Below are 23,339 nucleotides of genomic sequence, written 5' to 3'. Positions count from 1 at the left end.
GGCGGGGGGGGGGGGGACGGCTCATGTCCGGCAAAGTGCAGGCGCCGAAAGTGACGGGCACGGAGGCTCACCTACCCGACCTAGAGTGATCGCGACCGCATTACGTACGTGGCTACAGCATGAGAAAGGATGGAGAGACGGCCTCGTCGCGTCGCTTCTCCCTAAGATGTCCCCGGGATTGAGGCCGGGTCAAAGGCGCAGGAGGGTTAGCTCACCACCGGCCCGACCGCTCGTCGGACTGGGAACTTGCCACGCGTTTTCTCCAATCTGCTCTGCAATGGTGTCACAGCTGGTTCTAGTTCCCCGTTCCCGTGGTCTGAGCCAAAATCCTGGTCTCCGAAACTCCAGGGGCTGAAGCGCGTTGGATTTACGCGGTGCCTTCTCGATAGACGAGACCTGCCTTGGCGGGGCCCCGCACCCACCCTTCCGGCGATGACCCTCCGTTCAGCACGACCATTGATCCAATTCAACCTGCTGTGGTGGAGTCGATCCTAACTCATCCACATTCGCCATCTCATCCGCATCCCTGTGCCTCCTTCGTACGGAAGCAATTCCTTGCCGGGTCGTTGGCGTGCTCCGTGAGACGAATCTGAACGGCGACCTCGTGCTGGCGTACGTAGCTCACAGATTCCATGGTCGTACAGCCTGACCATGGTCTTGGGGTTGTATTCACATATCCCGATGCCGTACGCATTGATCAGGCATTCACCTTCAGCTTGCTCTCCACGTCCGCGGTCGCCTTGTTGACGGAGTTGTACGTGAAGATGGCCCGTCGCTTTGGCAATGCCGCCAAGCTCTTCAGCACCTCCTCCTCTAATCCTTGCGAGGACACCGTCACCTCCGTCTGGGCCACCAGGTTTTTGATCTTGAAAACGCCCTGCGGGGAAGACGGATCCGGAAGAGGATGCGTTCGGGAAGGGGAGGGCATCGGGATGTGGCGCCCTGATGGCTGGGAAATGCACAAACACGCCACCTCAAAAGCTCGCCATCAACCAGAGAACACACTGCCAGGCGCACATTCTCCAGCTCATTCTCTCCAAAAACGACCAGCAGGTCGATCCCCTGCTTCAGAGCATAACCTAACGAGTCGCTCATCTTGGGGTTGGCCTTGAAGCCGAACTCAGCCTTGATGGGAGCGGGGATGGGGATGATTGGTCTGATCGCGCCCACTCAGTCGGCAGGCTGGTGAACTTCACATTGCAGGCACGCAGATGCATGGCGCCTTCCCGGAACCAATGGCAAATCGCATCCCCAGACTCGCCACAATCCTGGGCCCCCGGCACACCTTGATGCCCCGGGCCCACAACCGCGAGGCGATGCCCATTCTCCGCCCCTGGTAGCCATTGCCAATGGAGGCCACCAGCACCTCCGTCTCGGTCTCTCGTATGCTGCACCCCTCCTGCGCAATCCGAGTAGGGTTTGAGAGTGGGTGTTGGGCACGCGCTGGCGTCCCTGTCTCCTTGGTGGGAAGGAGCACCCACAGTTGGGCAGGGATGCATCCTCCTGATACCAACTGGTTTGTAGCCTCCCCAACAGGTGGTACAAGTGCACAGCATGCAGTGCCTGCACCACAGACTCTACCTCAGGCCCCCAGCTCTGCTGCACACACAGTGTGCACCCACACACCCTGCCCTGTGGGCCGCCTGCTCACCTCCTTGGCTTGCGCTCGTGCCTGCTCCTCCATGATGTTGTAGATGCGCTCGATGCCGATGGAGACGCCCACCGCGGGCACGTCCTTACCGCTGAACATGCCGACCAGCGTGTCAAACCTGCGGTGGTGAGGGGGAGGTGGTTGCAGCAGACTCCTCGGTCCCAGCCGGGAATGTAGAATGGTTTGGTCACCGAGTCTGCGCGAAGGCAAACGGCCGGCCGGTGCGCACCGCAGGTCGCGGAGCTGCCCTCCCTCGCCACCACATCCACTCGCTTGCAAGACCGGATTACCCCCCTTTCACACACACACACGTGCACCCACCTGCCCCCCGCCGCCACGCTGCCGACTGAAGCCCCCTTCAGCACCGCCTCGTAGATGACGCCAGTGTAGTAGTCCAGGCCCCGCGCCAGGGACAGGTCGAAGACGATGTTGGCGAGCGCGCCCATGCCCTCCAGGTACCCAAACAGCGTGCGCAGCTCCTCCAGCGCGGCGCGGGCGCCCGCGTGGCCGGCAAACGCGTGGCCTGGGGGTTGGTTTGGGTGTTGGAGAAACGTGGGAGCCGCTTGGTGGGGCTCTCTACCAGCGCCGCCACCCTGGCAACCTCACAGAGCAGCAGCAGGCATGAGCCAGGTCCCAGTGCCGGGAGGATCCACATCCCACCCTGACTCCACGCACCCTTGTCCAGCAGCTTGGCGAGCAGTGCCTGGGGCTGGCCCCTCAGCTCGACAAAGGGCCTGATGGCATCGGCCACGCCCTCCTCCAGGCCCTTGTCCACCACCATCTCCCGCCGCACAAAGTCCCATGGCTCCTTGTCCAGCTTGTCGATGGCAGAGCAGATGGGCCTGGGAGGTGGCAGGACAACATGGAAAGGGGTCAGCAGGCAGGACTGCTCTGAGAGGAGCCCAGCAGGGACGCGCTTTTTGCCCGGTGAAGCGTAGAGGATCCCCCTGGGGCCCAAAGCACCTCCGGCAGGCTCCCACCCGCTCCCTGGAGAAGGGAGCACACCCCCGCCCCGCTCACCTGAACTTCTCGGGGGGCACCCCCGCGATGTCCAGCATGGCATCCAGCAGTCCCCGGTGGTTCAGCTTCACCTCGTACTGGCCCAGGTCGAGGTCATCCAGGATCTCTGTCAGCACCTGGGGTCGACGGGGACGGAAAGGCGGCCACGACGGTGAGTGGCGGAGTCGGTCCAGCCAAGGCGTTCAGGCTGGAGCGCGTGGTCCAGTGCGGCTGTGCCCTGCAGGAGGCGCCAGGCCTGTCCCGCCCAAACCCAACCCCCCCATCACATAATGCCTGACTCACCTTGAGCACCTCCGCGTCCGGCACCATGGAGGGGTAGACGCCGGCGATGTCGAAGTCACACTGGTTGAACTCCCTGAAGCGACCCCGGTTCATGGCGGGGTTGTCGCGGCGGTAGACCTGCGCTATGTGCAGGTGGGCGGCGGTGACGCAGGTGCCCAAAGAGCCTCCGGCACCCGCCCCAGATGGAGCTGACTTGCACCTGATCCCCATCGAACAGCAGCCCATGCGCCCTGGTTCCCAACCTCCCAGAAGCGGACACACTTGGACCCCACATTGCCCATTCAGAGCCCAGCAGGCAGCGCCGGCCCACCTTGGCAATGTGGTAGCGCTTGATGTTGGTGATGCCGTTCAGCGCCACGTAGCGCGCAAAGGGCACGGTGAGGTCGTACCTGGGGCATTGTACGTGATGATGTTGTGATGGAGGTGGGTGAGCACCATGTAACTCCAGTGTGTGGCGTCCCCGGGATGAACAGGATGCGAGTTCTGCCCTCGTCTGCCCTGGGGGTTACGTCGATAGCATGAGTCTGCAACCAGCATCCAACATGTGCATAAGAGCGGGTCTGCACCTGAGGGACAGCAGTTCACCCCCCTGATCAGCCAGATCATAGATCAGCTTGGAGTCCTCTCCATACTTTCCAGTCAAGGTCTCCCTGTCGAACATGGAGGATGTGGAGGTGTGGTCCAAATCACTACTGTCCGCGCTGCATGATCTTCACCTCCCCTGCAAACGAGAAGGCCTGCACCCCTGCATGACGCCCTCGCGCGACGCCGCTGCATGCCGAGCACCTGAGCTCGAAAACGGGGGTGTCGATGGACACAGCGCCGTGGCGCTTGAACACGGCGGTGATCTTTTCGAAAGCTTCCTGCTTTATCGTCATTTGGTCAGGCTTGAAATCTCGGGTGCCCTTGGGAATCTTTGGCTTGGCCACTCTGGCTTTGGGGGCCATGGCTGCCAGACCTGGGACAGGAGATAGGACCAGTGGATGGTTACTCACCAGGCAATGGAGGTTTGATGGTCCTAGAACATACAATCTGTTCGAATGTACACTCAGTAACTTGCTTGGCCTCGCTAGAAACCTCTTCCTTACTATCGGCAAACTCTTCAAAGGTGGCCCCTGGCTGCGACCGCACCGACGTGAGCGACCTGTGCTGGGGGCAGTATAGTGTGCCGTCTTCAAACAGAATTTTCGGATTGCATTCACAAGGAATATGATAGATCGAGGGGAAGCTCCCAGCAGCAGGGCTGCAGCACGTGCGAGCCTGGGTGCGAGGGCGCGGGCGCAGAAAACTGCTGCGCCTGGTTTGACCCTGCGAATGTCAGATCTAACGTCCCGGCTGTCACCAACCAACTCCCAAAGCGCCCGCACCTATAAAGCCCATCCCCCCCTCCTGTAATTCCACAAATATCATATCATTTCTCCAAGCAAGTACTGAGTCTCGACGAAGTCACTTGCGCCTCCCACTCGAAGCTCAGTAGCAGACCCGCTCCACAGCCCCCGGCCAACCAACACCCACCACCTCACAATGATGCGCAAGGTAGGACATGTGAGCCTCGCAAACACTCTGATGTACTCCAATTGGTCCAAATCGAGGAGATCCCATTACTACCCGCGTCGCAGTGTGCCCAACTGACGACCAACCGACCGCCCTCCGCACACCTTGCAGATCTCTTTCGCGGTCCTGCTGCTGGCAGTGTTCGGCGCCTCCAATGCTCGCGCTGCGGATGATACACCCCTTGGTGAGGTTTCTGTCCTCGTGCATGCAGCTTTCTGGGGGGTGCCGGCTCCCATGGGGGTGCCGACTAACGGTCGCCCGGGAATGACGCGGGGCCCCAGCCCTGACGCGACCCCCTCCCTCCCTCCGCAGAGTCCCTGGGATCTCAATTGGCCGACGCACTGACCTCCACCGCCCTCGACAAGCTTCTGAAGCTGTCCTCCACCGCCTCCGTTGCTGCCACCGCCTACGGGCCCCCCTCCCCCGGCCCATACTCCCCCTCCCCCAGCCCCTACGCCCCATCTCCCAGACCCTACAGCCCCAAGGTCTCCCCCAGCTCCTACTCCCCCAGCCCCGTCCCCTACTCCTCCCCCAGCCCCACCCCCTACAGCCCCTCCGTCTCCCCCAGCTCCTACTCCCCCAGCCCTGCCCCCTACAGCCCCACCCCCTACAGCCCCTCCGTCTCCCCCAGCTCCTACTCTCCCACCCCCTACAGCCCATCCAGCCCCTACTGGGCGCCTTCCTCTCCCTACCCACTCAACCGCGGCCGCCGCCTGTTTGGCGTCAACCTGCGCGCTTGAGCCTCCTGATGGGGCCCGAGCTGTCCCCCGACCCCCGCGGCGTCCTTGCCGCACACCCTTCCCCTTGGCAGAAATGCTGAGACTCAAGACCAGCACACTGGAGTGTGCGTGACACCAACATTCTTCATTCCACTGTGGGTGGCAGAGCAGGGCATCATCTGGCTCGCGCCAAGTCTGCACACCGACCACCACCTTCACTGGCATTCGACCCCCCCCCCCCCCCTCCCCTCTGCTTTTGCCTACTCTTTGTTGCCCATGCATAGCGCTGTGATGCCTCCACTGCAACTGCGAGACCGCGGAAGCACGCGACTGTAACAAAGTGCCCCAAACATTTCTTGAGCGTCAGCGAGGTGGGGCAGAACGAGTGTTTGGCGGTGGAATTGAGTGCTCAGGGGGGTGCGGCGCCGGCCCCCGTCCTGTGCCCGGCGGCGTGGCGCAGCAGGCGCAGCGCGTTGAGCGCCACCAGCAGCGTGGACCCCTCGTGCGCGGCCACCGCCGCCCACATGGGCACGCGCCCAGCCAGCGTGGGCAGGGCCAGCGCGGCGGCGGCGCCCAGCGCCAGCGCCACGTTCTGCCGCACCGCCGCCCGCGTGTCGGCCGCGACGCGGAGCAGGGCGGGCAGCGCCGCGACCCCGGCGTCCCCCACCAGCGCCACGTCGGCGGCCAAGCCGGCGGCGCCGCCCAGCGTCGGGCCCAGCGCCACGCCTACGTCGGCGGCAGCCAGCGCGGCGGCGTCGTTCAGCCCGTCCCCGGCCATGAGCACGCGCGCGCCGGCGGCCTGCGCGCCACGCACCGCCGCCAGCTTGGCGGCGGGGGACAGTGCGGCGCGCACGCTGGACGCGGGAAGGCCGAGCCGGGCGGCGGCGCCCTGGGCCGCGCCCTCATTGTCCCCGGTCAGCATCAGGATGCCGTCCCGGGCCTGGGGGAACTGCGTTGAGGGGGTTGTGGGGGTGGGGGGTTCTAGGGCAAGGAGCGGGGGGTGGGGATCAGCGACAGCCAGGAGAACATGGTTGGATACACTGACAGGTGAGGCAGCAGCCTGCTCAAGGTCACGGCCCAATGGTTGCGGTAAGGGCGTGACATGAGGAGCCCATTCCAGGAAGAAGCCCATGGGCTGGAGACATCGGCCCCCCCCCCCCCGCCATTCCACCTGTCTCAGCTGCTCCAGAGCGCCGCGGCTGGTGGGCCGCAGGGCATCCTCGTACTCCAGCAGCCAGGCTCGGGCGTGGGGCGACCAGCGTGGCGTGTCGAGCCCCGCCACCTTGGCATCGCCGTCGACAGCCGCGGGGCTCAGCACGAGCACAGAGGTGGCCCGGCCCTGGGCCTGCGCCCGGGCGGCCGCGCTTTCCAGCGCCGCACACAGGGCGGGGGATAGGCGGGGGCTCACCCACTCCACCGAGCCGAGGCAGGCATCTTGAAGCGGGCCGGCGGCGTCCTCCTGCAGCTCGTGTGGCCTCGAATTCCCCACTGCAGGGGGGGAGCGCGCCTCCGGCCCGCCATCGCCAGCCGAGACCGCCGCGTCGTCCCCGGCGCCAGCGCTCCCGGCCCGGACCGGCACACCATGCACCGCGGACCGGCCGGGCGCAGCCTGCTCGCCCGCCGCGCTGCCGTTCATCGCGCTCACTCTGACGGGACGATTCGGCCTCGACTGCTCTCCGCCGACCTCCGCCCCTCCCGCCGCGGCCCGCACCCGTGCCTCCACGCCCGACCCGGGCACCAAGCGGAAGCCCTCCACCCGCGCGTCCCCCGGCCCCACGCCCTGCCCCGCGGCGTGGGCCAGGGTGGGCCCCGCCATGGGGTGCGCGCTGCGCGCGCTGAGCGCCGCCGCCGCCGCCAGGCACGCGCGGCACGTGGCCGCCTCCTCCTCGCCCCAGGCATCACCGCCTGGCTCGTCCCCCAGGCGCGACACGCGCGCCACGCGCGGCGCGCCCGCCGTCAGCGTGCCGGTCTTGTCCAGGGCCAGCAGGGTGCACCCCGCCGCGGCATCCAGCACGGCGCCGCCGGCCACCAGCACGCCGCGCGAGGCCAGCGCGGCCACCGCCGCCACGTAGGCCAGCGGCGCCATGACCAGCGCGCAGGGCGAGGCCACGGTGAGCAGGCCCAGCGCGCGGTAGGCCGCGCCGCGCGGCGCGGCGGGGCCGCCGCCCCCCAGCAGCGGCACGCCGCAGAGCAGCAGCACGACCAGCGCGCCGGCGGCCGCCGCCAGCACGCCGCGCGCATAGGCCCCGCCCACGCGGTCGAGCCAGGTGCGCAGCGCGGGGCGTGCGGCCTGCGCCGATAGCGCCAGCGCCGCCAGGCGCGCGGGCGTGCTGGCCGACGCGGGCTGCAGCGCGCGCAGGACCAGCGCGCCGTCGTGCACAAGCGCGCCGGCGGGAACATCAGCCCCTGGCGCGCGGCGCACCGCCGCCGACTCGCCCGTCAGGTGCTCCTGCGACACCGCCGCCGCGCCGTGCACGACGCGGCCGTCCACCGGCACCTGCGCGCCGGGCAGCACCAGCACGTGGTCGCCGGGGCGCAGGTTGGCCACGGCCACGTGGCGCCGCGTGTGCAGGCGCGGCGCGGCGTCGGCGAGGTCCACCTCCACCACCTCCGCGGCGTCGGGCAGGCCGGCGAAGAGGTCGGCCAGCCGGCCCCGCGCGCGCGCCGTCAGCTGGTGCTCCAGCATGTGCGAGGTCTGGAACATGGTCAGCAGCAGCGCGCCCTTGGGGCAGAGGGGGGGAAAGGGAGGGGGTAGTCGGAGAGAGGGAGACGTGCAGGTGATCGGTGGGTAGGGCCCGCACGGCGCTGGAGCAGGGCCCGCCTGATGCGTTGAGACCAGGGCCCCCCCCCCCCGGCCCCGAGACACTCAGCACACCTCCGCAGCGTGCCCCGTCAGCGCAGTGCCCGCCGCCGCCAGGCTGGTGAGCACGTGGGTGTCGACCTCGCCCGCCGCCAGCTGCGTGCACAGGTCCAGGGCCGCGGAGGGGGCGCAGAGGGCGTATACCAGGGAGATGGCGGCCGTGCGCGTGGCGGCGGCCGCGGCGGCCGAGAGGGGCAGCCAGGGGGAGGCCCCTGCCACGACCAGGCATGCGATTTTGACCAGGGAGGAGACCGTGCCGCCCTCCATCCAGTCCAGGGCCCCGCCCAGGGGGGAGTGCGCCAGCCAGTGGGGGCGGTGCCCATGCTCGTGGTCGTGGTCGTGCTCCGATGAGGGGTGGGGGTGGTGCACGGAGGCCGCAGCAGAGCGGGGGACCGGCAAGCGACGGGGCCGAAGCGAGAACTTGCATCCACAAAACCCATCTGTGATGCATAGTGCCGCGGCACAGCCTGGAGCGACGCGATGGGGTAGGGCCCGGGCCTGTGTCGCAAGTGATCTTGGGCCCGGGCCAGACCCCACCATGGCGCAGGTCGTCATGCCTCTATCGCACACACATCATGTGGAGGGTTGTGCTGGGTGTGAGCAGCCCAGGCGAGCTTCCCAGGGTTGGGTGCGGGGGTCGGGGATGGGGACGGGCCCGGCCTATCCCAAATTGACTGCCTCACAAACCCCAGGCACGTGCTGTAGGCGCGCAGAGTGGCTGGGCGGGACAATGGATGCCCCCTCCCCCCGGCTCATGCATAGGTACTCGATACTATTCTCTGTGTAAGGAAACAGGAAGGATTAGACCCATTCTCGATCAGGACCGAAGTCCAGTCCTGCAGCTCCAGACCCTTGGCTCCAGGAGCACCCCCCCGCACCGGCCCTTAACACCGACCATGCAGACGACACTGTATGCCGGGCGGGCATCTGCGCTCTCTCAACCACTCAGTTGCACTGGTGGGAATCGTGCTGGCGCGCGCGCGGGTGCCTTTGCGGCCCTCCCATCGCGCCCCCAGGGCCGTCCTTCAGTGGTGAGGCTTCCTGTCATGACATATCTCCTGCTGACCCCCTGGCAGGCTGTGCGTGCCTGAAAGCCGGTCACTGATACCGTGTTACTGCCTGTTACCCATGGTAGAAACCCCTGAAGGGCTGCCCTCTCCCCAATCACTTAACCCCACAGGCACGCAGGCAGGTCACCACCATGGCAGCAGCGGCAGCCCCCGCCGCCGCCCAGCGCTCAGCCCCCGCCCCCGCCCCCGGCTCCGGCCTGGGCATCTACACCGCCAGCGACGGCTACATGTACGTGGACGGGCTGCGCCTGGACGACATCCGGGGTCAGGTCGACGCCAGCCCCTTCTACGTCTACTCCCAGGCCAAGATCCGGGCCAACCACGCGGCCTATGCCGCGGCGCTGGAGGGCCTGCCCTCCCTCATCGGCTACGCCATCAAGGCCAACAACAACCTGAAGATCGTTGAGCTGCTGCGCGAGCTGGGCTCCGGTGCGGTGCTGGTCTCCGGCAACGAGCTGCGCCTAGCCCGCGCCGCCGGCTTTGACGTGGCCCGTACCATCTTCAACGGCAATGGCAAGCTGCCCCGGGACCTGGAGTTTGCGGTGCAGCACGGCGCGCTCATCAACGTTGACTCCGAGTTCGACCTGGGCAACATCACGGCAGCGGCGCGGCGCGTGGGCCGCACCGCGCGCGTGCTCATCCGCATCAACCCCGACGTCGACCCGGGCGTGCACCCCTACGTCTGCACCTCCATGTCCGAGTCCAAGTTTGGCATCCGGAACAGCCACCTCCAGTGGTTCCTGGACGCCATCAAGGCCGAGCCGGGCGCGCTGGAGCTGGTGGGTGTGCACAGCCATCTGGGCAGCACCATCACCAAGGTCAGCATCTTCCGTGACGCCGCCCTGATCATGGTCGACTTTGTGAAGGAGATGCGGGCCCAAGGCTTCCCCATCCAGTTCCTCAACATCGGCGGCGGGCTGGGCATTGACTACCGTCACGAGTGAGTTTTCCGTGTCGGGGGGTGGGGTGGGGAGCGCGCCCAGGGGAAGGGAGCGGCATCGTGTGGCCGGGCGCGGAGATAACGGCGAAGACCGGCCGAGGTCTTACATAGATACGGGAGGGCACGTTGCACCCCTTCTGCTCCCCAGGGAGCGCAGCACACCCGACAGACACAATCCCTGCCACCACCATCTTTAACTTCTACCGTGCAGGGGCGCGGTGCTCCCCACCCCGCGCGATCTCATCGACACGGTGCGCGACCTGGTGTCCTCCCTGGGCATCACCCTGATCATCGAGCCCGGGAGGTCCATGGTGGCCAACTCCGCCGCCTTTGTCAACACCGTCACAGGTGGGGGCGGGGGTTGTGTGTGTGTTGGGGGGGGGGGTCTGGTGTGGTGCCGAACTGGGGGTGTAATGGCATGATGTGATGCGTCAGGAGGGTGCCTGTTCTTTCCGTGGCTGCGTTCTGGATCTGGAGTGCATTGCCTCCCCTCGGAGGTGTGCTGCTACCATTTGGCCGTCCGCCCACCCCACATCAACACATCCCCCTTGTTCACAAAGCGCCCACCGCACTCCCCTCCCACACAACGCCGCCAGGGGTGAAGACCAACGGCAACAAGAACTTCATCGTGATCGATGGCTCCATGGCCGAGCTCATCCGGCCCTCCCTCTACTCCGCCTACCAGCACATCGAGCTGACCGCCCCACACCACACCCCCAAGGCCGTCTACGACGTGGTGGGTCCGGTGTGCGAGAGCGCCGACTTCCTGGGAAAGGACCGCGAGCTGGCTACGCCCGCGGCGGGGGACGGGCTTGCGGTGCTGGACGCGGGGGCCTACTGCATGGCCATGGCCTCCACCTACAACCTGAAAATGCGGCCGGCGGAGTACTGGGTGGAGGGGGGGGACACCCTGAAGATGATCAGGAGGGGGGAGACCCTGGAGGACCACCTGAAGCTGTTCGAGGGCCTCTGAAGGGGACGGTGGGGACCGGTGCCCTCCCGATCCCCTGCGTCGCACACAAATTTGGCTGTAAAGAGCATGGCATCGGGCGGGGGGTGCGCCATGGCAGGCGTGCAGAGCCTCGCATTCCGTGCATGGCGGGGAGGAAATGCTCAGGATGCTTGCTCGCGGCGTTGTCCGTCGAGCCACGTGATCCGAATTCCATCCGCCCTCCCTCATCTGGAGTCGGGTGGACAGGACCGTGACACACATTCAATCAAGCCATCATGCAAGCCTGCACTAGCCTGAGCGCCCCAGCGCCCGTCCTGTGCCGGCAGGCTGCCAGGGTTCCCACCCGGGCAGGGCTGGTCGCACCCCGTGCAGCCCAGCTTCGGGTGAGTGGCTCCGCCAGACTGACGACGCATTCACCCTCTTGATTCAACCCTTGCACCGATGCGTGCAATTAATGGTAGTATGCCTCGCCTGCGGCCGATTGTCACCGACCCTCGTCCGCACCGCAGGGTTTCGCTGGAGGGCTCAACCAGGCAGCAGGCTGCAGCAGGGCCTTCCAGCCCGCGCTGAGGCCAGGCCGTCGTGCCTCTAACCTCCAAGTACATGCCAGTGCTGGGGCCCTGGAGCCACAGCCCAAGGATGCTGTGGAGAGGTGGGCAGCACTGGCCGTGGAGGATTGGGGTCCTGTACTGCAAACTACCCACCCAGCCACTGGGTTACAGCGCATTTCCCAACTCAGGCTGGGCCCATGGTGCCCTGCTCTCGCCTCACAGCTTGTGAAGCATGTTAAACTCCTCACAGGACATTGAGCAAGTTTATGGGGCCTTCTGCCGCCGCATCTGCCACCACCTTGACGTACATTGCAATCTGGTGAGAGGGCTTTTGAGCGGGAAGTTCTGCTGCTTTTTTGCAACCCCCTGGAGCCCTGTTAAATGGGGCTGGAGTCTGGTCCTTAGCCTCATTGCCAGGAGAAGGCGGGATCTTTCTGTTCAGGCTCCTGGCTAACCCACCATGCCCACCAACCCACACCCCTTGGCAGGTATGGCCTCAACGTGGCCTTCAACCTACAGAACAAGGTCATCTTCAACTACTTCCCCTACCCTTGGTTTGTGTCCAGCGTACATGTTGTCGTGGGGACCATTTACTGCGCGGTCTTCTACCTGATCGGGCTCAAGAAGGCCTCCTTTGAGCGGGTGCGTCGACAAGGTGGTGGTTATGGTGGGGATTGGAGGGTTTGGTGGATCTCAAGCATGGTGCAAATGTGGGGAGTTGGGAGTGCACTCGTCGACAAGGCATTCTCCTAGCAGTCCCCTGCACCCAAACCTTGCAATTTCAGCGGGGGCAACATCTGCATCGTGCAGGCCGGACGCTTGACCACTCCCTTGCACCCTTCCCCCATGCGCAGCCGATCACTACTGAGGAGCTGGGCGCCATCTCCGGCCCCGCCGCAATGCATGCCATCGGTCATGTGGCGGCCAACCTTTCTTTTGCCGCCGTGGCCATCAGCCTGACGCACACCGTAAAGACACTGGAGCCGGCCTTCAACGTCGCGCTGAGCCAGCTGATCCTGGGTGAGCGCGAGGGAGGGGTCCGAGTGGGGGCTGACCTTGGGGAAAGGAATACGGAGGGCAGTGGCAGGCGCATGTGAGGCAGCAATTTTGCTGCACACTGCCAGAGCAATTCAGCAGCGCCTTTTGCAGAGGAGGTCCGATACCCACCCACGACGTCTCGTCCTAACCGGACTGATCCCCCTCTCCACGCTGTGCAGGCCAGTCCACGCCCGCGCCTGTGATCCTCTCCCTCATTCCTGTCATGGTGGGTGTGGCCGCCGCCTCAGCCGCCGACCTGTCCTTCAACTGGACCGGCTTCATCTCCGCCATGGTCTCCAACCTCACCTTTGGCTTCAGGGCTGTCTGGTCGAAGAAGTGAGTGTTGGAGGGGGGGATTCTGTCTGCTGCAATGCACTCTTTGTCAGACGGGGGTGGGCAGCGGGCCTGTGGGCATGTCAGCAAGGGCACTGCTGGTCGGCAGCGGGCTAGCCACTGACAAAGGCACTCAAGCCTTCTGTCATCACGTCCCTCCACCTTCCACTGATCGTACCCTCGTCCACCGTCCCACCTCTACGACCACTCCATTTCGCTCCCCCCCTCTCTGCCCTTTACCCTCAGGGCCATGACAACGATCAAGAACCTGAGCTCCACGGGCATCTACGCCTACACCACCCTCATCTCCGTCTTCATCTGCGTCCCCGGCATCTTCTTCTTTGAGCGCGGCGTGTGGTCCGCCATCCGCACCCAGGTCGCGCTCAAGGGCGCAGGCCAGTTCTACGGCGCCCTGCTCTCCGTCGGCCTGCTGTACCACCTGTACAACCAGTTTGCCTTCAACACCCTGTCCCGCATCAGCCCCGTCTCCCACGGCGTCTGCAACGTGGTCAAGCGTGTCGTCATCATCGCCACCTCGGTGCTCTTCTTCGGCAACAAGCTGACGCTGCAGACCAAGGTGGGCACCGGCATCGCGCTGCTGGGCACCTACGCCTACACCGAGGCCGTGAAGCGGTACAAGGCCACTCCCACCCCCAAGCTGGCCTAGGGGAGGCGAAGGAAGGAGGGGGGACTCAGGGGGTGGTGACGGGGTAGGGCAGGCGTCTTGCGTGCTGTCGAGGAGGATGGAGCGAGCGGTGTCAGCTGAATGCATGCTTCCCGGCATATACCCCACCCCTCCCCTCTCTTTCTTGGTCTTGCTCGCATACCACTTTTGATTCCGCTTGTGGAAAGTCTTGATCAAGTAAAGCCTAAGATTCTCTTTGGAGAGGGGAATCCGCTCAGCACCAATGCTAGCCAGGCAGATAATTTCCAGGGCAGTAGTGGTGGGCGACCTCTTTCGTGTGGTGTGCTCTCCATGTGACTGACACATGCGTGGATTTTTCCAGGAGGGCTAATAGATTGGCTGGAAAGATTAGCTCGTCCGGACTAACTCTTTACGAGAGCCACACTGGGTCCCCTCCCACTCGCTCGCCCATTTAATCAGCATCTGACTTTGCATCATTTAATTACACAGCAAGCCACTTCCTGCAGGCTCTAGGGGCCAAGATCCCCTCGCCTACTTCCACATGGCAAAACCGCCTCCCTCCGATCTTTCAAAAGGATAGGGAGGCCTGCAGCTCGCGCTTGGCAAAGGCGGGCAGCACAAAGGCCGCGGAGTGCACCTCCGGGCTGTAGTACTTGAGCGGCCCCAGGGCGGCGCTGTCGGCGCCGTCCACGCTTCGCTTGGGCGTGCGGGGGTCCAGCTGGGCCTGGGTCTCGGGGTCGGCCTTGGAGCAGATCATGAAGCCGATCTGGCCGGAGGGGTAGGTGGGGATGGTGGTGAAGGCGTACTGCACCGTCCCGCCCACGAACACGGTGTGGCACATGGCGGCCAGGCCCTTGATGATGTCCAGGTGGTACCACAGGGACTCGCCCTGGGTGCAGACCACGCCGCCGGGCTTGAGTGCGCGGTGCATGGCCTCGAAGAAGGGCTGGGAGGGTGTTGGGGCGGGAGGTTTGGAAGGGTGTCTCCGAGGCAATTGGGGGGAGCAAGGGGGCGAAGGGCATGTATGCTGGATTGTGCCGGGCTCGCAAGGCAGACCTCATCAATACAACCTGCCCCACGAGCAACGCGCACAGAATCCCGGGACGCAGGCTCGCATTCCGGCCTGCGGCGGGGTGGCGCGGACATGCGCGCCCGCCCTCATGTGATCGCACCTGCTGGAATAGCACCTCGGCAGGGCCCACTGGGTCGGAGGAGTCCACGATGATGGCATCGTAGGTGTTCTCCTCCGCATCCTGGGAAGGAGGGGGGGGGGGGGAGGCGGCATAGGGGCATGTCAGGAGAGCCCGCAGACTCCAGGGGAAGCGCCTCACAATCACGCCCGGCCTTGGCTTGGTTGTGCACGGATAGTCCAGGGCAGGGTCCAGGTCCTTACCCCCAAAATCCCTTTTAGCTCTGTGGAATCCTTGGCGCCCATTGACACACCGCCCAGCACGCACCTGGACAAACTTGATACCATCGCAAATGTGCAGGGAGACGCGAGGGTCAGAGAAGCCGATGGCCATGCCCGGGAAGTGGATCTTGGCAGCCTCGACAACGCCGCTGCACGCAGGAAAAGAAGGCGTGGAATGGAGCGTGCGCTGGCATCACACAGAACTCTTGGGTCTGGCCACGACAGCATGAATGGCATGCACGCCACCTTGAGTTGAGGCCGGGCAATGCAGGTATGGTCCAAAATTGTCAACCGCCGACTTGACCCTCCCACTCGACAGACAGGCCAGGAGGTATCTTTAATGCACCGCTATTGCAAGCATGCGTCCCTGGAGAACCAAATGACGCGCACCCGTCGATCTCGGCCATGTGAATGGCCTCCAGGGAGGAGTGCCGGCTGAGCTCGCGCAGGACCCCGCCGTCGCCGCCACCCACGACCAGCACCTTCTTGGCTGGGCGCTGCGAGGGAGGGGGGGGGGGGGGCAGCTCAGAGTCAGCGTGAGCGTGCTCCCAGGGGTTTTACTGGGCGTGTGTATGCCAGAGCAGCACATCATTGGCCGATGGCCTCGGGGCGGACAGTGCCCATCAACCTGCCCCTGCCATCCCAGGCTAAAGTTGCTCACTGCAAGAGCGCAGAGGGGGAGGTGGGCGATCATTTCCTGGTAGGAGAACTCATCGCGCTCGGTGCACTGGATGGCGCCGTCCAGCACCAGCACCTTCCCGAAAGCGCCGGTCTTGAAAACGGCGATGTCCTGGAGGGAGGGGGGACGTGGCATGCTTGAGTGAGCCATAGAAATATCTTGGGATTTGCGTTTGAGCCCAGCCATGGAGATCGTTGTTGCGCGTGCATGCCGGGTACCGAGGACCCACCCGACCGGGTGCAGCACCCACCAACCCATCAAGCCCGGGGCCTTCCCACCTGGAACTCGGAGCGACCCTGGTAGAGCACCTCATCCACCTTCAGGCTCAAGCCCTGGCCTGGCCATAGGGAGCTCAGCTCGGTGTACCATCCGTCATCGCGCAGGCCCTGCGCCGCGGTGCCGGGAGCAGCAGCCATGGTGCAGTGATGGCCGTGTGATGCTCGACGAAGCAAACAACGGACTGGGTATCTATTCGGCGTCTTTAAATGCGTGAGGACTCGAAGCATGCGTCCATGTAGTATGCCTTGGGTTTTCTGCTGCGTTACAAGAGCGACATCCAGGTCTGCCCCCGCCGGTGGAATCTTGCGCGCGCGGTGATCCTCCCTTCACCTCATCAAGTGGAAGCATGTTCCTAGATCACGACATACCGTTGTGTACACTCCCAGCATGCATCAATAACATGAGCGAATTAAATCAAGAGCAATTACCAACACACACCCACTTGGATCCGAGCAGATGCTTGGAGTACACATGAAGATGCATGCACACCAAAGGTCATCCCATCAGCGCCTCCAGTCCAGGAGTTCCAGGGCTTGCGCATGGGTCCTGGCATCCCCGGCAGCCACCACCTCGTGTGCTTCTGTGATGGTTTCCGGGTCTAGCCGCAGCGCCTCCCCCATCCAGTCGGTCATGACGCCGCCCGCCCCCTCGAGGATGGGCACCAGGGCCAGAAAATCATACGGCTTCAGGTCGGCCTCCACCACCACATCGGCCAACCCTCGCGCCACCAGGCCATACGCATAGCAGTCACAGCCGTACTGGGGGATGCGGCTGGCATCTCTCACTCGAGCAAAGGCCTCAGCGTTTGGACCTGCGAGGGTTGTGAGGACTTGTTGTCAAGGGTGGGGGACAGGGGCACAGCTCCACTCTATCTCATTTACCAACTCAAAGGGCCCTGACAGGGTGGCGCACTCTTGGTCAGGCACTCAATGTTCATTATGCTGATGTTGCAACAGAACCTCGGAGGGTCCAGGGTGGACAGCCTCATCCTCAAACGGAGTCGAGCATGCAGAGTCAACACTGTTTCTTTCTATGATTTTCAACGACCAGCAGTTGTCCTCCACCGCCCTGCATCCCCCTGTTCAACAACATCCTTGCAGCCCCCCATTTCCCTCACCTGAGAACATATGTGGCGTGGTCGCAAAGAGGTAGGCATCCCCCACGCTGGCGCATGGCCGGGTGTGGATGGGGAGGCCATTGAGGGACGTCTCCGCCCCCAGCACCCCCACCCACCTCTCCCTCAGGATGGGCTGGTCCAGCACCCCCAGCACAGGTACTCCCCTGTGTGTCAGGGCAATCAGGGTGCCAAAGAGGGGCCGGCCGGTGATGAAGGACTTGGTGCCGTCGATGGGGTCCAGCACCCACGTCCAGTCCGGGTCGGAGCCGGAGGCATGGCCAAACTCCTCGCCAAACACGCCGTGCGTGGGGGCGTGTGTGGAGAGGAGGTCCCGCATGGCGCCCTCTGCCTCCCGGTCCGCGATGGTGACGGGGGATGCGTCGGCCTTCACGTCCACAGCCACCGGGGTGCGGAAGTAGCGGCTTGAGACGGCGCCCGCGCTGTCGGCAAGGCGGTTTGCCAGGGCGACGAAGGGCTCAAGGTCTTGGGTGCCGATGGCGGGTGTCATCGCCGGGGAGGTGGCCCGAAGAGGCTGTGGAACGGCCCTCCTGCGTGGGAGGTGAGGTTGGAAGAGTGCATAGCCATGCAGCGGTGGGGCAAGGCGATCTGCGGGTTCTGTCACCGATGATTTCTGTATGACGAGTCTGGCGACATCTCGCAACATCGCCGGTCCTCAGTTCCACTACCTTTGTCGTGGTGGGGGAGGACAGAAACGGAATGCACACGTGCTGCTCGCGAGCATCTCTCGAACACCACACTCCGCTCAACCACAGTACTGGAAGGATATGACCACAGATGTTCCTAAATTTTGCTGCGCATCTGATGGATTTGGGTGATCAAGGGGTATACTCGTTCTTCCTGTCACATTGTCATAAAAGTGTTGCATGGCCTGGTATAGTCGAGGGCGCAGGCGCGCAGACGCGTGATCGCGAGTGCCTCGAAAATTCCTAGCTGCTCAACATATGCTCTAGCTTGATCGTGTGCGGCGACACTGGCTTAAACTCCTTGCATTGTATCAATCCAAGCGTACAATCTTGAAAGACAGGGACGACAGAGGCCAAGCCAGCTCTCTGCACGAGGGTCGAGGTGGAGAGCAAGTCGGAGACCGGAGGGCTCTCGCTCTTGCACAAAGCTGTCGTGCCTATAGGGGCGCGGCATGACGATCCCCACTTCCATCATAGTCATCCAGCTTGCCGCTTGGGTGCAGACGACCACTTTCCTGATCGTATGGTGAGTGAGCCGGCACGGAGGAGCTGCTGAGCAGCTTGCTTTCCCTGAGACGCAATAGGCATGCTGCAACTGACAGAGTGCTCAGCTCTGGGTCCCTGCACGCGGAAAAACCCCTGACGTAACCCTCTCCAGGCTTAGGAAGGCGCGCAAGGCACCGCCGCCAGATGTCACAGCCTCTGCCAGCGGTGAGGCATCCACACATGGCTTTTGCTGGCCTCTTGTGCCCGACTTCAGCTTTACACTGTGGTCACAATGCTACAGATCCCTTGCTAGCACGCCTGATCATGATCTTCCTGAAGGCGTGTCCTCATACCACCCTTCCATCATTCCTTCAACCAATCCCCACGCATGCACCGCAGTCTCGCGAAGGACCCTGCTGGTCTACCGCCTCGCCTGCCTGGGGTATGCCCTGTTCATCGGCATCCGGCAGTACCTGGATCGTGGCAGCATTGCGTTCGTCTACTATACCGGTGCGCAGGGATGTGGGCCGCAGCAGATTGGATGAGAATCCGACACCGTCGCCTGTGTGGTCCACCTTCCAAACCTGGGGAGCGTCTACAACAAGCCTGGGATGGGCCAAGGGCCAATGACCTGCACGCCTTGAGTAGAATTACTCCTTGAGAGAAATACTCCACCCACGCCTCTGGGATTTCCATCCACCCTTCCTCCAGTCTGGAACTGGTGGCTGCTGACCGCCTACTTTGCACTGGCAGCCCTTGCCAGCTGGCTGGCAATCAGCCGCAAGGGGTGGAGTAGCGCAAAGCCCAGGACCCTGCACTGGGTGCTGGTGGCCATCTTCCACACCGAAGCCTCAGTGAGAAGGGGTTGGGATTGATCTGCTTAGACTCCGAGCCTGCTCACTGTCTGTCACTGGCACTCCCGATATCTCCTTGCTGCGGGTCCTCTTAGCATCGACTCGCAAGGCATTTGGTCCACTGTTCCCCCCTGCTTTCCACCCCCTAATCTGCCCTCTACCTCCTTTTCCCCCCAAATTCGTCCTTTGCGCACTTATCAGGCCATCGTCGTGGTCGACACCATCACCTGGCTCGTCCTCGTGCCCATGCTGATGGCAGACCCCGACCCGGCGCGGCGCGCGATGTGGGCGTCCCGCCTCTTCTGCCTCGAGTCGTACAGCCAGCACGGCATCAACGCGTTGATGATGGCCGGCGAAATCGCGCTGGGCTGCCTCCCGCCCGACCTCTGGGCGGCGGGCGGCCAGGGCGCCTGGGCCGGCGTCTACGGAGTCTGGGCCGCCGTCTTCTTCTTGCGCCACGGCCGCCCCATCTACCCCTTCATGGATGTGAAGCGGCCGCATGCCTGGGTCGGCTTCCTGGCCATGTTTTTACTGGCGTGGGCCGGGTTTGGCCTGGTCCAGGGCGGCCTGGCCCTGCGGATGCGGGCCGAGCGCAGGAGCGTCGCTCTCGCCGCCAGAAAGGTGGAGTGACGGAGCCGGAGGTGGGGCTGGGGTCGGAAGGCCGGGAGTCCACCGTGGGCGGGGTGAAGGCGGGGTGCATTTTCACGCCCTGTCTGTGGAGTGGGAGGAATGACCCTGGCTGGTGATGCTGACGAGTTCCCTTTGAGCTCGCATAACTGGATCCCATGCGGCGTCGTGTTCGTCTGGATGGTGGCTGTCGATAGCGGGTTGGGGGAGGACGCAGGCAAGGATGCACCGTGCATCCCTTAATTGCAAGCCCCTGGTCCCGCCTGCCTCAGGTGACCAGTCAAAACGAGCCGCTTCTGGGAAAGAATGCACATCCTGGCCCCGATGGTGGGATCGTGGGGGGCAGGGCTACACCTCCGTCCGACCAGTAGGCAGACTGTTTTAGCGCACACCCGATGTGCTGGTTCTCCTCCTTGCTCCCTCTGCGGCCACCCAATTGGTGCATCAAGCAGGTTTCTAGGACCATACCCCCCAACTCCACAGGGTGATGGGGGATTCTTGCAGTATATTTCATTCAGACCCAGTACAGCAAGTCCTGTTATGTGGGTGCTAGCCACCCCCAGTAGTAGCAGGATGCCCAAGGGTAGCACTTGATGGAAATCTGGTTGGAAGGTATCTGGTTGGATTTAGCATATAAGAGGCTGCCCAATGTTATTGCTGTGTATGAGGCGGCGAGGCAACACTCCTCAGGCAGCCATGTCATTCGCTGTCAGACTCCGGGGCCGGCTTGAGCGCCTGTCGCTGCCGTTTGCCTGGCCGCTTCCGCTCCTTCTTCTCCCGCTTTTTGCCTTCTGATGACGCCACCGCCTGCACCGGGGCGGCTGCTTCACTGCCCGCCTGGCTCCCTTGGTCGCCCTTGCCCGCCGCCGCAGCAGCACCCAGGCCTGCGGCCGCGCGCCGCGCCGCCCGATTCCCCGGCTGCGGCACCTGCTTGGCCTTCCGCGCCTTCTTGGCCTCCACCCTGGCCCTACCCTCCGCCGCCGCCCGCAGCGCGGCGGCCAGCCGCGCCGCGCCCTCCTCTGCCGTCTCGATCTTCTCGCTGTCGCTGACGTAGTCCTCCGCGAAGCAGATGCCCTCGGCCACCGCCAGCGCCGCGGCGTCCTCGTCCTCCTCGCTGCTGCTGCTGCCGGCGTCGGCGCCGCCGCGCTCCGCCCTTTCCCTGGCGCGCTCAGCTGCCAGGCGGCGCATGTGGCGCTTGCTGGCCACGTGCTGGCGCAGGGTCACGGGCTTGAGCATGAGCGCGCCGCGGCACAGCGTGCACTTAAGAGGCCGGGCCGGGCCGGGGGCCGGGGCGTCTGACAGCCAGGCGCGCAGCTGCGCCGCCAGGCGCTCCATGGCCTCGAAGTCCTCCTCGTCAAAGTCGCTCTCGGAGAGGTCCTCCAGTCTGGTGGTCAGCGGGATCGTTTCTATGTCCAGTGGGGAGTCGAGCTCCGCATCGCCAGACAGGGCCTCCGCATCACTGTCGCCGCCGCCCTCGTCGTCCTCTTCACTCTCCTCGTCCTCTTCATTTTCGTCCTCCCCTTCACTCGACCCTGCCTCCTCCTCCTCGTCCTCCTCCTCGCGCTCTGCGGAAGGTGGCGGCACCGCTGCCGCCTGGCCCTTGGCACGTATCACCTCAGCCTCCTCCTCGCCGCCGCTGTCCCTTTCAGAACCTGGATAATCAGGTGAGAAGGGAGAGTGAGACAACGCGGATCTTACAAACCGCCTGCGCAGACTCTCTGACCAGCCCCTCATCATTTCCATACCGCTGCTGGCACTGCTGCTGGCACTGTCGTCCTCCGAATCACCCCTCCTCCGCGCGTCTGCATGGGGGAATGTCGAGGTTGCGAGACATCCATAAATCTCCAGGGAGTAACATATGGTTGATGCCGCTGTCGAAGGACCCACCATCGGATTCACTGGACGAGGAGGAGTCACTGGAGTCGCTCTCCGCTGCCGCTCTCCCTTTCTCGGTGTAAACCCAGTCCCTCCTTTTATACATGGTCGTATGTACGCAGTATTTGTTCCCCAACTAAGTGAGATGCTTGATGATGCTCTTTCGCGAGATGCACTGACCTAATACTGCATGCAGCCGGGTGTGGGAGGCGCCAGTATTTCGGTCGCCTGCATTGCCCAAGAAGGAAGGACCGAATGGAGAGGCCCCTCACCCCCCCATCCCCTGTAAGACGCTTCAAGTCCACAAAATGAGCCTTTCGATACCAGGCTTGGAATAGATAGCTGATAGGTACTTTCACACCCAGCTCCAGCTCGATTCAAGTGGCCTTTGAGGTGCGCTGGGAGGAAGTAAGGTGTAAGCGTCAATGGAGCCCTCCTCAGTCATGGGGACACTGCGCGCCATGACAGTGATCTGCACATGTCAACCTGCGATACAAAGCTGTATACGATGTTGTCCTGCTTGAATCGATCGTCACATTGGGTGTGTCATCCCCTCCCTCTCCCAGGATCGGCGATGGCGAGTGCCGACGGGTCCATCCCCTCTCTCAGCACCAGTCTCCCCATACTGAACAATCAAGTGAATACAGCAAGCACGGTAGGACGCGAGGGGTCCCGGGCGTCGTCCATCTTCGTTGTCATACTCCCCTCCGCCACTGGGAGCACCAGGATGTCTCGAACAGGCTTCGCCCCTCACCCCGCCCCCGGGACCTTCCTTCCACAGGTGACCAGCCAGTTCGTTCAGCAGTTCTACACTGTATTGCACCAGTCTCCGAAGCAGCTGCATCGCTTCTATGCCGACTCCAGCATCTTTTCTGTGGCAAACGTGGCCGGGGACGGCCTGGTCCACACCGCCGTCGGGCAACGGGTGGGTGGGCGAGCGATGGGGGTTCTTGATTGTCGAATGTCGGGCTGTATGTGATGTGTAGTGGTCCGAGGACGAGGCAGGCGCCTCTGTGGGAAAGGACGCCTCGTAATTGAAGTGGGTGCGGCAACCTGATGCTCTGCTGCATGCCTGGCCCCCACCCTGCCTGGGCGGGCGTGGCATTCCTGAGCCATACCTGGGACAGAGCAGGGCCCTGACAGGCGGTGTGCCGCAGTCGTCACATAAAACATGGCGGGCATCCGCGCTGCCCCCCGCCGCACTGGCTTACATGAGTTCCCCACACCCATACCTCACCCACACAGGCAATCTACGAGGCTGTGCAGCGGCTGGGGTTCGAGGAGGCCGTGACCGAGATCTACAGCGTGGACTCCCAGCCCTCCGCTGTGGAAGGCGTTGTGGTGCAGGTGTCCGGGACACTCCAGAGCAGGGTGAGATTTGGCACGTGAGGCGCTGCCCGGGCCTGATGGCACAGCAGGAGGTGGACCGAGGTGTACAGGGAAGGGAGTGGTGTGGCCGCACCGGCGTGGCTCATCCACTTTAACACTCTGTTGGCCACCCATTGTGTCGCATCCATCCACCTCCCGCATGTTCTCCTCCTGCCGCAGGGCAAGCCCAAGAGGCCCTTTGTGCAAACTTTCTTCCTCGCCGTCCAGGAGAAGGGATACTATGTGCTGAACGACATCTTCAGGTGCTGAGATGGGTGGCTGGTGGCAGTTTGGGGGCTGCTCTTCACTTCCTGCAAACAAGA

The 23,339-nt window shown here is 63.9% G+C and overlaps 8 protein-coding genes across 8 annotated transcripts in view; 4 read left to right on the top strand and 4 right to left on the bottom strand.

The window, feature by feature from the left end:
- Positions 1-697: 697 nt before the first annotated feature.
- On the bottom strand, positions 698-3,900 carry F751_5680 (Histidine-tRNA ligase; the record flags this gene model as incomplete). Its single annotated transcript, XM_011402401.1, has 11 exons — positions 698-877; positions 994-1,125; positions 1,286-1,399; positions 1,652-1,769; positions 1,973-2,174; positions 2,327-2,493; positions 2,672-2,787; positions 2,954-3,070; positions 3,264-3,342; positions 3,520-3,603; positions 3,740-3,900. 11 exons carry the CDS (start codon positions 3,898-3,900, stop codon positions 698-700), a joined length of 1,470 nt encoding a protein of 489 aa, XP_011400703.1.
- A 1,735-nt stretch (positions 3,901-5,635) lies between these two features.
- Positions 5,636-8,984, bottom strand: F751_5679 (putative cadmium/zinc-transporting ATPase HMA1, chloroplastic; the record flags this gene model as incomplete). The annotated part of the gene is made up of 6 exons (XM_011402400.1): positions 5,636-5,725; positions 6,398-6,508; positions 6,635-7,948; positions 8,102-8,182; positions 8,306-8,428; positions 8,937-8,984. 6 exons carry the CDS (start codon positions 8,982-8,984, stop codon positions 5,636-5,638), a joined length of 1,767 nt encoding a protein of 588 aa, XP_011400702.1.
- Positions 8,985-9,383: 399 nt separating this feature from the next.
- On the top strand, positions 9,384-11,069 carry F751_5678 (Diaminopimelate decarboxylase 1, chloroplastic; the record flags this gene model as incomplete). Its single annotated transcript, XM_011402399.1, has 3 exons — positions 9,384-10,096; positions 10,308-10,444; positions 10,693-11,069. 3 exons carry the CDS (start codon positions 9,384-9,386, stop codon positions 11,067-11,069), a joined length of 1,227 nt encoding a protein of 408 aa, XP_011400701.1.
- Positions 11,070-11,865: 796 nt separating this feature from the next.
- Positions 11,866-13,637, top strand: F751_5677 (Triose phosphate/phosphate translocator TPT, chloroplastic; the record flags this gene model as incomplete). The annotated part of the gene is made up of 5 exons (XM_011402398.1): positions 11,866-11,918; positions 12,088-12,241; positions 12,454-12,619; positions 12,817-12,973; positions 13,217-13,637. The coding sequence occupies 5 exons, from the start codon at positions 11,866-11,868 to the stop codon at positions 13,635-13,637; spliced, it is 951 nt and encodes a 316-aa protein (XP_011400700.1).
- Positions 13,638-14,184: 547 nt separating this feature from the next.
- Positions 14,185-16,122, bottom strand: F751_5676 (Spermidine synthase 2; the record flags this gene model as incomplete). Its single annotated transcript, XM_011402397.1, has 6 exons — positions 14,185-14,562; positions 14,789-14,869; positions 15,074-15,176; positions 15,418-15,524; positions 15,689-15,817; positions 15,985-16,122. The coding sequence occupies 6 exons, from the start codon at positions 16,120-16,122 to the stop codon at positions 14,185-14,187; spliced, it is 936 nt and encodes a 311-aa protein (XP_011400699.1).
- Positions 16,123-16,488: 366 nt separating this feature from the next.
- Positions 16,489-17,610, bottom strand: F751_5675 (Bifunctional phosphatase IMPL2, chloroplastic; the record flags this gene model as incomplete). The annotated part of the gene is made up of 2 exons (XM_011402396.1): positions 16,489-16,796; positions 17,103-17,610. 2 exons carry the CDS (start codon positions 17,608-17,610, stop codon positions 16,489-16,491), a joined length of 816 nt encoding a protein of 271 aa, XP_011400698.1.
- Positions 17,611-18,258: 648 nt separating this feature from the next.
- Positions 18,259-19,776, top strand: F751_5674 (hypothetical protein; the record flags this gene model as incomplete). Its single annotated transcript, XM_011402395.1, has 5 exons — positions 18,259-18,332; positions 18,465-18,517; positions 18,692-18,802; positions 19,004-19,146; positions 19,348-19,776. The coding sequence occupies 5 exons, from the start codon at positions 18,259-18,261 to the stop codon at positions 19,774-19,776; spliced, it is 810 nt and encodes a 269-aa protein (XP_011400697.1).
- A 2,599-nt stretch (positions 19,777-22,375) lies between these two features.
- Positions 22,376-23,339, top strand: part of F751_5673 (Putative G3BP-like protein) — a gene marked incomplete at both ends in the record, with an annotated part of 3,274 nt that continues 2,310 nt past the window's right edge. Inside the window, 3 exons of the mRNA XM_011402394.1 lie at positions 22,376-22,573; positions 22,894-23,019; positions 23,197-23,279. Coding sequence (XP_011400696.1) covers positions 22,376-22,573; positions 22,894-23,019; positions 23,197-23,279 — 407 coding nt within the window. The remainder of the gene's footprint in view (positions 22,574-22,893; positions 23,020-23,196; positions 23,280-23,339) is intronic.

Source organism: Auxenochlorella protothecoides (assembly GCF_000733215.1).
Source record: "Auxenochlorella protothecoides strain 0710 unplaced genomic scaffold scaffold66, whole genome shotgun sequence".
Lineage (NCBI taxonomy): Eukaryota > Viridiplantae > Chlorophyta > Trebouxiophyceae > Chlorellales > Chlorellaceae > Auxenochlorella > Auxenochlorella protothecoides.
The sequence above is the reverse complement of the archived record's forward strand: the minus strand, read 5'-3'. Positions and strand labels throughout refer to the sequence as shown.